The 15,518-nt window shown below is 48.8% G+C and overlaps 1 protein-coding gene across 5 annotated transcripts in view; it reads left to right on the top strand.

Moving 5' to 3' along the window:
• Positions 1-59: 59 nt before the first annotated feature.
• The window catches only part of CASP9 (caspase 9), a 22,851-nt gene continuing 7,392 nt past the window's right edge, over positions 60-15,518 (top strand). For 2 of the 5 annotated variants that reach the window (XM_086343842.1, XM_086343841.1), the window contains exons 1-6: positions 60-245; positions 5,473-5,869; positions 10,454-10,488; positions 11,358-11,534; positions 12,169-12,258; positions 13,431-13,578. In XM_086343842.1, the coding sequence (XP_086199968.1) occupies positions 114-245; positions 5,473-5,869; positions 10,454-10,488; positions 11,358-11,534; positions 12,169-12,258; positions 13,431-13,578 (979 nt within the window). In that variant the 5' untranslated portion in view covers positions 60-113. The remainder of the gene's footprint in view (positions 246-5,472; positions 5,870-10,453; positions 10,489-11,357; positions 11,535-12,168; positions 12,259-13,430; positions 13,579-15,518) is intronic. The other 3 variants (XM_086343843.1, XM_086343844.1, XM_086343845.1) reach the window with 2 other exon arrangements.

The raw sequence follows: 15,518 nt of genomic DNA, 5'->3' as shown, positions 1-15,518 counted from the left end.
GGGCGAATGGGGGCGGGGCGCAACGCGGGGGCAGGTCCTGGGGAGAGGCGGGGCGCGGCGGCCGAAGCCCGGAAGCGGACAGAGGCTACAGGGGTCCCTGCCGTCTGTTCGCCATGAACGAGGCTGACCGGCTGCTCCTGCGGCTGTACCGGGTGCGGCTGGTCGGTGAGCTGCAGGTTGCCTCGCTTTGGGACGCTCTGCTGAGTCGCGAGCTCTTCACTCCCGACATGATCGAGGACATTCAGGTACGGTCCCCAGCTTCCCGCGCAGCGCAGACTTCAGGTCACAGTTGGGGACTGCGAGGCCGCGCGGAGAGGGTTGCTGAAGCCACATCGTGACTTAATGGCCCGGCTCCCGCCCTCGCCTCCCCCCGTCGCGTCCCCCCCACCCCGCGGTCTGTGCCACACAGTACCCCTTCCCTTTGGGGAACCATCGTGAGGGAACCCCGTTTTCCCCCAGGGCGTCGAGCCTGCTAAATTTCCCAGAGGAACCAAACAACCCCCAAACACCTTTTTGAGCGTTTGCTAAAGCGATTACACGCCTTGCACGAGCAGAGTACACCTGTGAACCGCTGCAGTGCTGGATGCCTGTCTAGAGGCATACCTGTTTTTTCCTCCTCTGGGGTGGAGGTTCTGGCTTCTCAGGTGGCTCAGTGGTAAAGAATCCACCTCCAAGGCAGGAGACATGGATTTGAACCTTGGGTGGGGAAGAGCCCCTAGAGAAGGAACCCACCCCAGTATTCTTGCCTGGGAAATCACCTGGACAGAGGAGCCTGGTGGGCTACAGTCCATGAGGTTCCCAAAGAGTTAGACATGACTGAGCTTCTGAGCATGCACGAAGGTGAAGGTTCAGAGCACCCACTAGGGAGGTCTGACTGCCTGGCACTGTACCCTCTTTGAGCCTCAGTTTCCCATGCTGTGAAATGGGAAAAATGTCATATTGCCGTGAGGGCTAAAAGAGATAAGGGTTGTGAAACAGAAAAGCTTCAGGCACAGAATGAGGACACATCAGATGGTACCTGTCTTTGCCCTGTCCTCCTTGGCCAGCCCCTCGTGTATTATGTGTCTTTTAGGGGTTTAGAGATGAGGGGCCTACTGCAGATAATGAAGAGAATAATAAAATCAAACATTTGAGGTTCTCTTTAAAAGCATTTATTTTTGGCTGTTCTGGGTCTTTGTTACTATGCACAGGCTCTCTCTAGTTGTGGCAAGTGGGCCTACTCTCTAGCTGCAGTGAGTGAGCTTCTCATTTCAGTGGCTTCTCTTGTTGCAGCTCAAGGGCTCTAGCCTGCTGGCTCCGTAGTTGGAGAGCATGGGTCCAGTTGCCCTGCAGCATGTGGGATCCTCCCGGACCAGGAATCAAACCCATGTCCCCAGCATTGGCAGGTGGATCCCCAACCACTGGACCACCAGGAAAGTCCCTGAGGTTCTCATTAAAAGCACTGTCATATCTTTGTCGTATTTGACCCTCATCACAGGCCTGTGAGGTCAGGAGGGAACAGGATGTATTTCTTACCAGGAGATACAGTGGGAATGTGTGGCTTCCTAGAGGCTCTTGCATAGCGCCCTGTAGGCTGCTTGCAGGCCAGTTTCTGCGTCATCCAGGAACTTGGCCTGACCACTGAGGAAGTCTTTAATAGGACAAATATCATATGGGAAGTCACCAATGTATAATATTAAGAGAAGTCTTATGAGCATCTGCTGTGTACTAAGGAGTGGAAATAATTTGAGGCCTTATGCTTGCTACCAGGAACATTCGCAAGAGTGATAAACTTGAATGTCCTTGGAGGCACAATAGGTGGGCACTAGAATGGGCAGCCTCTGCCCTGCCCTCCGACTCCAGCTGAGTATGATCATACAAGAATGCTGGCCCAGTGTTGCCAGATCTTTTATATTGAGAAAAGTGAAAGTGTTAGTCGATCAGTCATGTCTGTCCCTTTGGAACCCCATGGACTGTAGCCCAGGCTCCTTTGTCCATGGGATTCTCCAGGCAAGAATACTGGAGTGGGTTGCAATTTCAAGTGGGAAATTATTTTGGTCTTTTTGGCCATGCCCTGAGGCTTGCAGGATCTTAGTTCCCTGACCAGGGGTTGAACCCAGGCCCTTTCAGTGAAAGTGAGGAATTTTAACCACTGGATCACCAGGGAATTCCTGTTTCCTGATTTTACACATTAGCAAAAATAGCACAGGGAACTCTGCTCAATAATCTGTGATAACCCAAAGGGAAAACCAATTTTAAAAAGAATTGTTGTTGTTGTTCAGTTGCTAAGTTGTGTCTGACTCTTTGTGACCCCATGGACTACAACACCCCAGGCTTCCCTGTCCTTCGCTATCTCCCAGAGTTTGTTCAAATTCATGATGCCATCCAACCATCTCATGAGTCAGTGATGCCATCCAACCATCTCATCCTCTGTCACTCCCTTCTCCTCCTGCCTTCAATCTTTCCCAGCATCAGGATCTTTTCCAATGAGCTGGCTCTTTGCATCAGGTGGTCACAGTATTGGAGTTTCAGCTTGAACATCAGTCCTTCCAATGAATATTCATGGTTGATTTCCTTTAGGATTGACTGGTTTGATCTCCTCGAAGTCCAAGGGACTCTCAAGAGTCTTCTCCAGCAACACAGTTTGAAAGCATCAATTCTTTGTGGTCCAACTCTCACATCCATACATGACTACTGGAAAGACCATAGCTTTGACTATATAGACCTCTGCTTTTTAATGCTCTATCTAGGTTTGTCATCAGAGAAGGCGATGGCACCCCACCCCAGTACTCTTGCCTGGCAAATCCCATGGATGGAGGAGCCTGGTAGGCTGCCGTCCATGGGGTCGCACAGAGTCGGACACGACTGAAGTGACTTAGCAGTAGCAGCAGGTTTATCATAGTTTTTTTTTCCAAGGAGCAAGCATCTTTTAATCTGATGGCTGCAGTCACTGTCCGTAGTGATTTTGGAGTCCAAGAAAATAAAATCTGCCATTGTTTCTATTTTTTCCCCATCTATTTGCCATGAAGTGATGGGACTGGATGCAATGATCTTAGTTTTTTGAATGTTGAGTTTTAAGCCAGCTTTTTCACTCTCCTCTTTCACCTTCATCAAGAGGCTCTTTAGTCCTCTTCACTTTCTGCCATTAGAGTGGTATCATCTACATATTTGAGGTTGTTGAAATTTCTCCTGGCACTCTTGATTCCAGCTTGTGCTTCATCCAGCCTGGCATTTCACATGATGTACTCTGCACAGAATTTAAATAAGCAGGGTGACCATATAAACCTTGATGTATTCCTTTCCCAATTCTGAACCAGTTCTGTTGTATGTCTGGTTCTAACTGTTGCCTACAGGTTTCTCAGGAGGCAGATAAGGTGGTCTGGTACAAGAATAGATCCTTGTATAACTGAATCACTTTGTTGTATATCTGAAGCTAAGACAGTATTATCAAATATACTCCACTATAAAATTAAAAATAAATGTTAGCAACAAATTCAGAATTTTTAAAGAATGTGTTATGAACAATGGGCCACCGTTTTACCACTCCTAGTATGGCAGAACCACATGGATCTGGGCTGTCATCCTGGCTCTGTGACATCATCCTGGCTCTGTGACATATTACATATTAGCAAGTTGCAGCAACTTTCTTAAACTCAGTTTCCTTCATCCTTAAGGTGGGGGTAATTGTAATTTAACCTCTTTACAAGGTTGTTGAGGAGGACTAAATGAAATGATGCGTTTAACACGTGTCTGTGAGTGTTTGTAAACATTGAGAGAAATCAAAACCCCATGACTTACTTGTAGAAAAGTAGGCATGTAGCTAACTTTCGCTAATGAAAATCAATCATCTCAGTGATAGTACAAATATGTGCTATTCAAGGAGCTTCCCAGGTGGTGCTAATGGTAAAGAAATGATCTGCCAGTGCAGGAGACATAAGAGACACAGGTTTAGTCCCTGGGTCAAGAAGACCCCCTGGAGAAGGAAATGGCAACCCACTCCAGTATTCTTGCCTGAAAAATCTCATGGCAGGCTACAGTCCATAGGGTTGCAAAGAGCTGAACTTGACTGAAGCACGTGCTACTCAGTGGAGTGTCCATTAGTCACATGTGGCTATTTAAATGTAAATATAAGTAATTAAAATTGAACCCAGAAAAGGCAGTTCCTTAGTCACATGACCCAAGTGCTCGGTAGCTACATGTGGCTAATGGGTGCCATTTTGGACAGCTCAGATAAAGATTTCCTTTGTCATGAAAAATTCTCTTGGATCACACTGCTGTAGGATATTTGTGCACAGGGTGGTGTCTTATCCCTGTGGAACTTGCCCAGAATTAGGCCTCAAAGGAGAACCAGCAGATAACCAGCATCTTCCTCCTGCTCCCTGTCTCCTCTGATCTCACCATCCCGACACTTGTCAACCTCGACCACTCCTGCAACTTCACAGTCCGCCCAATCAATGCCCAAGTCTTGTGGATTTCCCCTCCTTATTTCTTTTGTCTGTCCTCTGACTTTTCTCCATTCCAGCTGCAAGTCTTTGCCACCACGGAACTTGGCTGTGGCCACTCCCTGCCGTTGTCCACTTTGCCCCCAGGTTGAGTTTTTTAAAAGGCACTGTCGCTTCTTTCTTAAAGCTCTTATGTAGCTCTCACAGCTTTCTTGGCCTGGCTGTGCAAAGATCTCTCTCCCACTCAACTTAATCTCCCGTTTCTCTGAATTCACTATTCCTTTCTTAGTGTTCTGGGGGCTCAGGCACGCTAGCCCCTCCTTGGAGGCTTCCCTGATTTCTCAAGTCTGGGTTGAGTACACCTGTACCCTTCCAGCCCCATGTGATTTTCCTTCTGGTATTTCTGTCCTTGCCGTGTCATTGTCTTGTCTTTTTTTTCCTTTCCCCATTATTTATCAGTTTTTGTTTTTGGCTGCACTGGAGCTCACGGGCTGAGACCTCTCCCTGCTGTTCACGGGCTTCTTGTTCTGCATGACTTTTTCTAGTTGTGGCAAGTGGGGGCTACTCTCCAGTTGGGGTGCACGGGCTTCTCATTGCAGTGGCTTCTCTAGTGGTGGAGCACAGGCTCTAGGGCATGTGGGCTTCAGTAACTGTGGCATACAAGCTCAGTTGCCCTGTGGCATGTGGGATCTTAGTTCCTAGACCAGGGATTGAACCTGTGTCCCCTCCATTGGCAGGCAGACTCCTAACCACTGGACAACCAGGGGAACTCCTGTTTACATCTTCCGTTAGAAGTCACTCCACGAAGACAGACTGTTCTCTCCTGCATTTTCAGCACTTGGCCCATTCTGGGCACACAGTAGACATCCCCAACATAGAGATTGAATAGATAAATGAAGACTGGCAGGTGGCCTATGCTCAGAGTAACCTCAGGCTCAATTTTTGCCCATGTACCTGATTGTTTAGACTTAGGTAGATGGGAATTGGGGGTCAGGGTGAGAATCAAAGCAAAGTGTGTAGATAATAGTGACATGTCTTTCTTTCCAAACAGAGGGCAGGCTCAGGCTCTCGGCGCGATCAGGCCAGGCAACTAATCCTAGATCTAGAGACTCGAGGGAGTCAGGCCCTTCCTTTGTTCATCTCCTGCTTGGAGGACACAGGCCAGGACACTCTGGCTTCATTATTGAAGACCAGCAGACAAGCAGCAAAACAGGATGTGGAGGCCATCAGACCCCTGGATCTCAAGCCGGTGGTACTTGGACCAGAGGGCCTCAAACCAGGGGAGCTGAGAGTGATGAAGCAGGACCCATCAAAGCTGAGCCAAGGAAAACTCGCTCCAGTGGTGCTGGGGCCGGAGGAGCTCTGGCCACCCAAGCTCAGGCCTGAGGTTCTCAGACCAGAGGTACCCAGGGCAGTGGACGCTGGTTCTGGAGGATTCACTGATGTCTGTGAGTACCAAGAGGGGGTGGTGGGTGGGAGTACCAAGCGGTCATTGACAAGTGACCAGTGGTACAGCTGGGTAGCGTGAGCTTCATAACTTAATTTTGGTGTTATCTTTCTGAGTACTCATAGGGGATGGGTGGAATATTCCGGTAGGGGTTCAGGAGAGCCCCTCCTCTGAAAAGCATGTGTTGAAGTCTGGTTTTCATGTCATGGGCTTTGGTCAGTGTTTCCAGATCGATCTAGTGTTTGTGATTTGCCTTTGGGTCCAGGTGAATCGAGTGGACTAGCGCAAGCTTGAGGGCAGGAAGGAGGCGTCTATTAGAGTCTGTCTCAAGTAGGTGCTGTACATACCCTTACCTCTTCTCCTCACAACAACCCTGCAAGGTGGGGCATCATTAGACCCATTCTTGTTGATGAGGAACCCAAGACCCAGGGAGGTGAAGTAATTGCCTATGGTCACAAAGCTACATCCAGTAAAATACATAAATCCAAAGGCTGCAGCTGGATGGTTTTTACCAATTGGGCTTCCCTGGTGGCTCAGCGGTAAAAAATCCGCCTGCCACTGCAGGAGGCATGGATTTGATCCCTGGGTGGGGAAGATCCCCTAGAGAAGGAAATGGCAACCCACTCCAGTGTTCTTGCCTGGGAGACCCCATGGATGGAGAAGCCTGGTGGGTTGCAGTCCATGAGACTGCAAAAAGCTGGACATGACTTAGCGACTAAACAGCAGCCACAGATAACCACGCTCCAGATTATTACCATATAGAGCATTCTGGTGTCCTTTAAGACTCTCTTGTACTTCTTTCCAGTCTATTCCCATTCTTCCCCCTTCCAAAGGAATCACTATTTTGACCTCTGTTGCCACAGATGCCTTTTGCTTGTCCTTGAACTTCAGTGCAAATGAAATCCTATGTACTCTCTGAGTCTGGCTTCTCTTGCAATCATTATATTTGTGAAATTCACTCATGCTGTTGTGTGTATCAGAAGTTAATTCTGTTTCATTGTGAGCTAGTTCTTATTCTGAATTGTCCACGGTTTATTTACCCATTCTCTTGTTGATGTACATGTGGTTTTTTCTTAGGGCTTTGTTTCCATGGCAGCATGTGGAGACGTAGCACTTTCTATTTCATGGTTGCCCAGTTGGCCATTGCCATGGTATGGATGCTGATAATAATATTAGTAGTAATGGTTAACTTAACTGAGTGTGGCATGTGGGATCTTTAGTTGTGTCACGTGGGATCAAGTTCCCCCACCAGGGATCGAACCTAGGCCCCTTGCATTGGGAGCTTGGAGTCTCAGCCACTGGATGACCCGGGAAGTGCTCTGTGTGTGATTTGTGTTGCCTAGGCCCAGCACTAGGACATCTACCCTTCCTTCCCTTGGGCAGCAGAGGGGGTGTGTTTCCTGCCTTCTGTCTCTGCTGGAGCCATGGGCATGTGCTCAGCGATGCTCATGCTATGACTGCTTCTTTCACAGACACACTTGCCCATATGTGCTTCTTGTCCCCTTGGAAGCTGTCATTTTGGGAGAAATGGGTTTCATGCATGTTATATCTGACTACTCTATCCTCCGTGTGGGACTAGAACCCCTCCCTGCCTTTGCTAGTGCAGTGACTGCTGCCTGGAGCCTTCCTTACCTCTTTTCTTTCCTTTTTTAAAAATTACTTATTTGGCTGTGCTGGGTCTTGCTGCACTCGGGCTTTCTCTAGTTGCAGCAAGTGAGGCCTACTCTTCTTATTGCAGTGACTTCTCTTGTTGCGGAGCATGGGCCCTAGGGTTCGAGGTTCAGTAGTTTTGGCACATGGGCTTAGTCGCCCTGAGGCATGTGGGTCTTCCTGGAATGAACTCAGGGCAACCACTGGAGCACTAGGGGACCCCCTCCCCACCTCTTTCTTTCGGTGCCTTTGTCAGTTTACTCCCTCTACATGTCGCTGTGGCCTATGGACCTCTCAAGAGCAACCGTTTTGCTTAGTAGATTTTTTTTTTTAGGTAAAAATTGAAAAAAAGTTTTCCATCTTCATTGAGATATAATTGACGTATAACACATTGTGTAAGTTTAAGGTGATGATTCGATACTTGGATGTATTATGGAAAAATGACCACACATCCATCAGCTCACATAATTAACACTTTTTTTTTGTATATGTGGTGAGAACATTTAAGATTTACTTGCTCAGCAGCTTTCAGGTGTGAAAGTGAAAGTCGCTCAGTCATGTCCAACTCTTTGTGACCCCACTGACCATACAGTCCCTGGAATTTTCCAGGCCAGAATACCAGAGTGGGTAGCCATTCCCTTCTTCAGGGGTCTTCCCAACCCAGGGACTGAACCCAGGTCTCCTGCATTGTCCCTGGGAAGCCCTAATACTTGAAAAAAAAAATTGTAATACTATATGATCCAGCAGTTCCACTTGTGGGTATATATATTGTCTTTTTATGTTTTCTTATAGCTCACTTAGCTTCCTTAACAACAATTTTGAATTCTTTATTGGGCAAATCATAGATTTCCATTGTGTGTTTTTGGTGGTATCTTGTTTCCTTAGTTTTTCATATTCCTCAAAGTCTTGTGTTGCTGTCTTTGAAGAAGGAGCAATCTCCTCTAGTCTTTATTCTTCAATATGTCCTATGTAATTAGAATTTTGCACCATCAGTATACTACAACTTCTCTGCTAGACACTTGGACTTCCACAAAGGCATTCTTATCTGTGGGTAATTGTCAAAAATCAATGTTCTTTTGGAGAATGAAGGTGGTAGAAAACTCTTATTCTGCCGTTTTGATGGTGTTACTCTCTCACTTTGTGATCATTACTGCCAGTTCAGGAAATAAACACATTCTTCAACATTGGTTGCTGCTGTTGTTCAGTCGCTAAGTCATGTCCGACTCTCTGTGACCCCATGGACTGCAGCGCACCAGGCTCCCCTGTCCTTCATTATCTCCCCAAGTTTGCTCAGGTTCATGTCCATTGAGTCAGTATCTAATTTCATCCTCTTCTGCCTCCTCTCCTTTTGCCCTCAATCTTTCCCAGCATCAGGGTCTTTTCCAATGAGTTGGCTCTTTGCATCAGGTGGCCAGAGTATGGAGCTTCCACTTCAGCATCAGTCCTTCCAATGAATATTCAGAGTTGATTTCCTTTAGGATTGACTGGTTTGATCTCCTTGCAGTCCAAGAGACTCTCAAGAGTCTTCTCCAACAGCACAATTCAAAAGCATCAGTTCTTCAGTCCTCAGCCTGCTTTATGGTCCAATTCTCATGTCTGGATATGTAGTAGATAATGGTATTTTTGGGAGTGCAGTGGAATTTTGGAAATGAGCAGTTGTTTAAGAATTAAATCTGTGGTCTAATGGGAGTCTTCAGGATAGGTAAAACTGTTTTTAATTTAAAAGATGGAATGTAAATGCATTTATGGCATGATTTTTAAACTGGCAAAAGAATAGCTCCTAACAAGGTCCATGCCAGCTCTGAGCGATGAATGGCACTATGGTTGGATCATGAGTATAGTCTCTGGCATGACTGGGTGATGGTCAATGTCTATTTATTTAAAAAATAAAAAGTCCCATAACCTTGGAGGCTGGTGGTCAGTTGACTTATTGCTAATTGAAATGAAAACTTTTTTGATATGGAAAGAAAAATCACACCTTTACTCATTTATTCATTCTTCAGCTATTTGGTGTGTGCTGGAATTCCATGGACTGTATAGACCATGGGGTTGCAAAGAGTTGGACATGACCGAGCGACTTTCACTTTACTGTGTGCTGGGCTCCATGGATTCCACAGAGAAGGAACAGACCTGGAGCGTCCCTATGTCTCTCTGTTCTAGAATTTCACATAAATGGAATCACACCGTATGCACTCTACTGGCTGTTTAAAAACTCGGAATGGTATTTGGCAGTTATCCGTGGCGTTGCATGTACCTCCTCCTTTTTAAGCTCTGTCGTGTCCCTTTGTATAGTTGTGTCACAGTTGGCTTACGCATCCACTTGCTGCTGGATGTTTGGGTTGTTTCTAGTTTGGGGAGTGTGAATAAGGCTTTGAGGATCATTCATGGCCAAGTTGTTTGGTGCCCACTGTGCTCGTTTCTCTTGGCTCTGTACTTGAGAGTAGAGTTGCTGGTCAGATAGTAGGTGTGTGTTCAACCTTATTGGAAACTTCTTTTTTTTTTTAATGTCTTTAAAAAAATTATTTATTTATTTTTGGCTGTGCTGGGTCTTCATTGCTGTGCATGGGCTTTCTCTAGTTGAGGCAAGCAGGCGCTACTCTTCCTTGCGGTGCACGGGCTTCTTATTGTGGTGCTTCTCTTGTTGCGGAGCACGGGGTCTAGTTGCACGGTCCTCAGTCATTGTGGGGCATCCCAGGGATCAAACCTGTGTCCCCTGCGTTGGCAGGTGGATTCTTATCCACTGTACCACCAGGGAAACCCTTGGAAACTTCTAAATAGTTCCCCAAGGTGGCTGTGCCACTTGACTTCACCAGCAGTCCCCGGGAGTTCCTGAGTTCCTGCTTTTCTGCGTTTCTGTGGGACGTGTCCTCACAGGGTCCCTTGTCCCTTCCCTGCTGGACCCTGACATTCACGTCTTCCCTCTTTCTCTCTCCAGGTCCTCAGGACAGAGCCAAGGGAAATGCCGATCTGGTGAGTCTTCATGTCATTTGGGGCCGATTGTGTTGGCTTTCGGCTCGTCTGCTCTCTGCTTCCCAGGTCCTTCCCAGGTCCTTCCTGCAGCTGTGTCAGGAGCCCCAGGAGCTCAGCCCAGCTCAGTCCTGGGCCCCCTACAGCGCCCTGACCCTGGTACAGCTCTCCTGAAGCAGACTGTCTCACCCTGCTCTTTCCTCATCTGTGAAGTTGGGTTAGCTCTAAGGAGGGGTCAGTATGAGAATCGGCTGTGGCACCCACCCTGGACCAAGTCACTGCCTGTCTCAGTCACAGTATTTATTGTGTGACTCCCCTGTGTCAGCCTGGACTTCGCACTAGGACACCTGGGAACCAGCCACTCAAGTTTCTAGCACTCGTGGAGCCATCAGCCTAGCGGAGACTAGTCACACAAAGAAATATATAAGTGTAAATAGAGTAGATGTAGAGTGTAGAGTGCCATAGTAGTGTAGAATGTAGAGTGCCATAAACAACAGCAGCAAAAAAACCCAGGCTGCTGTGAGAGAGAATTACTAGAGAAACACTGAACCTTGAGAGGAAGTGGCCTCAGACTCTCCAAGGGTGCCTTGGGCAGGAGTCTGCCAGCAGAGCTGATCACGTGATTGTCAGTACTCTCCAGGACTGGGCGGCCTGTTGGTCCTTTGGGGGTCAGTGTGTAGGGCAGCTGGATTTCTCAGCTAGCGGTTCCATCCTGAGTACTCTGAGGGGAGCTAATCTTCAGAGCGAGGCAGACTGCGGGCTCTGTCCCGTCTCTCCAGACTGTCCTCCCGTGGGTGAGACGCAGGGGGTCGCCTTCTCTCCTGAGGAGTGCAGCGAGACCCTGGTTTACGCTGCTCCCTCTGCTTGGGCAGGCCTATGTCCTGAACGCAGACCCCTGCGGCCACTGCCTGATCATCAACAACGTGAACTTCTGCCGCGAGTCGGGGCTCAGGGCCCGCACGGGCTCCAACATCGACTGTGAGAGGATGCGGCGACGCTTCCACCTGCTGCAGTTTGTGGTGGAGGTGAAATGTGACCTGACTGCCAAGGTACAGGCCCTGTGCACGGACAGAAACGGGGGCTCGTGGGGTAGTGTCCTAAAGAGGGCCCCTGAAAGCCAGCGCCTCCCCAAGACAAGCCCTTCAGTCTGGAGGACCGCAAGAGGCACTATGGCTCAGTGGTTACCAGCGAGAGCTCCAGACTCAGAGACTCGGGTTGAGGACTGACTCCCCCACTCCCCGTGTGACTCCCGAGCCTAAGCTTCTCTGTCTATAAAGCGAGAACTGTCCTCACCTCCTAGGGTTGCGTTAGGTAAGTGTTAGTCGCTCAGTCATGTCTGACTCTTTGTGACTCCATGGACTGTAGCCCACCAGGCTCCTCTGCCCCATGGAATTCTCCAGGCAAGAATACTGAAGTGGGTTGCCATTTCCTCCTGCAAGGTCTTCTCGGCCCAGAGATCGAATCCAGGTCTCCTGTATTGCAGGGAGATTGTTTACCGTCTGAGCCAGCAGGGACATTGTGGGAGTAGATAAAGAGCGCCTAGCCCAGCATCTCTTCCCCTATCTTCTCTTGTGATCACTGTGACTGTCCTAACTTCACTGCTGGCCCTGGGAGCAGGGGACTGGCCCAGGATGAGGACCTGATCCGTCAGTGGTCGGGCTCACCCACGGCCCTCTCTTGTAGCAAATGGTCCAGGCTTTGATGCAGCTGGCGCGGCAGGACCACAGCGCTCTGGACTGCTGCGTGGTGGTCATCCTGTCTCACGGCTGTCAGGTAGGTGGCCTCACCTTCTCTAGCAGGTGCCAGGAAGGCTGCCCCGAGAGGCCCTGCAGGAGCCTTGTCCCTTCCTGTGTCCAAGACACCCTGGCCTTTGTGGGAAGAGCCACAGGGCCCTGTCCACCTCCTGCTGTTTTCTCAGAAGCCAATTGGCCCTCTGAGAAGTTGGGTGCTCCTCCTGCCTGGGTGGGAGGGCTGTGACCCTGGGAGAAACCATCTGGGAGAGGCAGGAAGAGGTAAGCTGGATTTTGTTCTGAGCAGGGCACAGCTTACGAGAGCTCCCAGCTCCTGTCTTGGTCCTGCTGGGTGTTGTTCTGGGCCCTTTGCTGCTGGCTGTGAGTTGGGACGCTGGGACCCACTCTGGCCTTGACCGCTAATGTGCTGGGTCATGGTGGCCAAGGCTCTCCCCCTTTCTGGGCCTCAGTTTCCTCATCTTTTGAGTTGAGGGGCTGGACAGAGCAGAGGTAACAACCCCAGTGGATTGTATAGTGTTTTCAAAACTGGCAACTGTAGCACAGAAGTCACGATTTTCAGCTTGTCCTGAAAAACCACAAAGGTCTGACCCATCAGGCCCTTATCCTCAAAGAGCAAAATTCTGGCCTGTGGCTGGGCTGGGGCCACCACTTTGGTCCTTTCATTCACAGCGTGGCCCCTGGACGGCAGCATGGGCATCGCCTGGCAGCTCAGGAGAATTTAAGTTCTCATTCAGAGCCTGTGCTTTGACAAGACCCCTGAAAACACAAAGTTTAAGAGTAATTGCTTTAGAGTAGTCGTTCTCAATGTAGCTGTAACAGAGGTACCCAAAGGGCCAGATATCTGGTCCCCACTACCCAGGTTTCTGATTTGGGAAATCTGGGTAGGAATTTGCATGTCTTGTAAGTTTCCAGGTGATGCTGATGCTGCTGGTCCAGGGACCACATTTTGAGAACAACCAATCTAGAGGAAGCTGGCCAGTGTTCTTGAGTTAGGCTATCTGGTGCTTATAGGCATGTGAGTTTGAGACCCTTGGAATTGAGGCTGCCCGGGACCAACCTGCTGTGTTTCACTCAGCCTTGTGCCCCTGGTGGAACCTTCTAAATGCTTGGTCCCCACAAAGCCTCTGCACAAACAGGCCATTGGATTCCTACTGTAACTTCTTGGGTTTGTCACCAGAGTTCTTGGTCTTCTAGGCTAGCCACCTCCAGTTCCCAGGGGCTGTTTATGGCACAGATGGATGTCCTGTGTCCGTCGAGAGAATTGTGAACACTTTCAATGGTACTGGCTGCCCCAGCTTGAGAGGGAAGCCCAAGCTTTTCTTCATCCAGGCCTGTGGTGGAGGTAAGCAGCCCTTGGCATCGCTGCTGATGAGGCTAGTGGGAAAGTAGAGGTCGATCCAGGCATCCAGGGGGTCCCAGACATGGTCACTGCTGTCCGAAAGTGGCACCTCCATCTAGTTGGAGTAGCCTGAACTCTGTAAAACTTTTAGAGGTTTGGATCTCATGATGCTGTAGCATCAGGGGATCATTCAACTGTGGCCACTTCAACCTCAGACTTGGCGAAAACAAACAACGCAGAGGAAAGAGGAAATTTCTTTCATTTTCCTTACCTCCTGTCATTCTCCTGACCTCCATCAACCCGCCTCCCTGCCACTGTTACAGAGAAAGGGAGGCCACTGCCGGATTAACTGTTGGAATTCTCAAAGGCTTAGGTATTAAGGAGTCAGTAATTTTTAAGGATTATTTAGATTGTTTGTAGCTTCGCTATATGTCCTGATTTTAAACCTGAGCCCCACTTCACCATTACCTGGTTTTCTTGTAAAATAAAAGAGGGAAGAGAGAAGAACATTGTGTGTCCTGGATTATGGGACATGAGGTCATCTCCAGGTGAACTGGCCCTGACCTCTTTGCCTCCCCTGCCTGGCATGCTGTGCCCACCCCAGCACTGCTCAAGCTTCCTAGGATGTCAGGCTCTGGCTTACTCCTCAGCCTTCCTATGTGCCACCCCTCTGCCTTATCTCCTGGCCAACTCTTAATCATCCATCCTTCTGGTTACAATTTATTGTCACTGCTTTCAGGAAGTCTTCCCTGAATATCCCCTTCCTTGCACAGAGTCAGGGTTCACTGGCCCTTGTTCTCCTGAAGCCCCTATTTTTCCCTTGCCTTAGCACTTTCTCCTAGTATCGAGATGGCCTCATCCCTTGGTCAGCCCTCTGAGGGCAGGGTAGTCCCACCTGCCCTACAGCTGGGCCCCTGCCTGACACAATGCCCGTAGTATGCGTGCATCTTTTGTGCATTCTAATTGTTTGACTTTGAAATAAAACCATATAAAAATATCTGTGAGCAAAATCTGAAGTAACGTAGACTTCCACCAATAAAAACTAAACCAAACAGATTAACTGAGAACAGGAGAACTCCAGAGATGGAAAGCAGTAAATAAGGTGCCACCTTTGAAATTTGGAGAAGGCGATGGCACCCCACTCCAGTACTCTTGCCTGGAAAATCCCATGGACGGAGGAGCCTGGTAGGCTGCAGTCCATGGGGTCGCTAAGAGTCCGACATGACTGAGTGACTTCACTTTCACTTTTCACTTTCATGCATTGGAGAAGGAAATGGCAACCCACTCCAGTGTTCTTGCCTGGAGAATCCAAGGGACGGGGGAGCCTGGTGGGCTGCCGTCTATGGGGTCCCACAGAGTCGGACACGACTGAAGCGACTTACCACGCATGGCATTTGAAATTCTGGTCCCTGCTTTACCCCCTTGTGTTTTGTTTTTTTTAATTTTATTTTATTTTTAAACTTTACAATATTGTATTAGTTTCGCCAAATATCAAAATGAATCCGCCACAGGTATACCTGTGTTTCCCATCCTGAACCCTCCTCCCTTCTCCCTCCCCATACCCTCCCTCTGGGTCGTCCCAGTGCACCAGCCCCAAGCATCCAGTATCGTGCATCGAACCTGGACTGGCGACTCGTTTCATACATGGTATTATACATGTTTCAATGCTATTCTCCCAAATCTCCCCACCCTCTCCCTCTCCCACAGAGTCCATAAGACTGATCTATACATCAGTGTCTCTTTTGCTGTCTCGTACACAGGGTTATTGTTACCATCTTTCTAAATTCCATATATATGCGTTAGTATCATGTGTTTAACGCTGTGGCCACGTGAGGGCGCCACCATCAGCTGAAACCAGAAATACCCAAAGGCTGCGGATCTCTGCCAGTGTCTGGTGAGGTGTCCTGTTGTTACATGTCTCTGAACTGGTCTGCCCTGGCTTT

This window comes from Bos grunniens, chromosome 16, assembly GCF_055505025.1.
Source record: "Bos grunniens cultivar Pamir isolate PY7600 chromosome 16, Bosgru_T2T1.0, whole genome shotgun sequence".
NCBI lineage: Eukaryota > Metazoa > Chordata > Mammalia > Artiodactyla > Bovidae > Bos > Bos grunniens.
The sequence above is the reverse complement of the archived record's forward strand: the minus strand, read 5'-3'. Positions and strand labels throughout refer to the sequence as shown.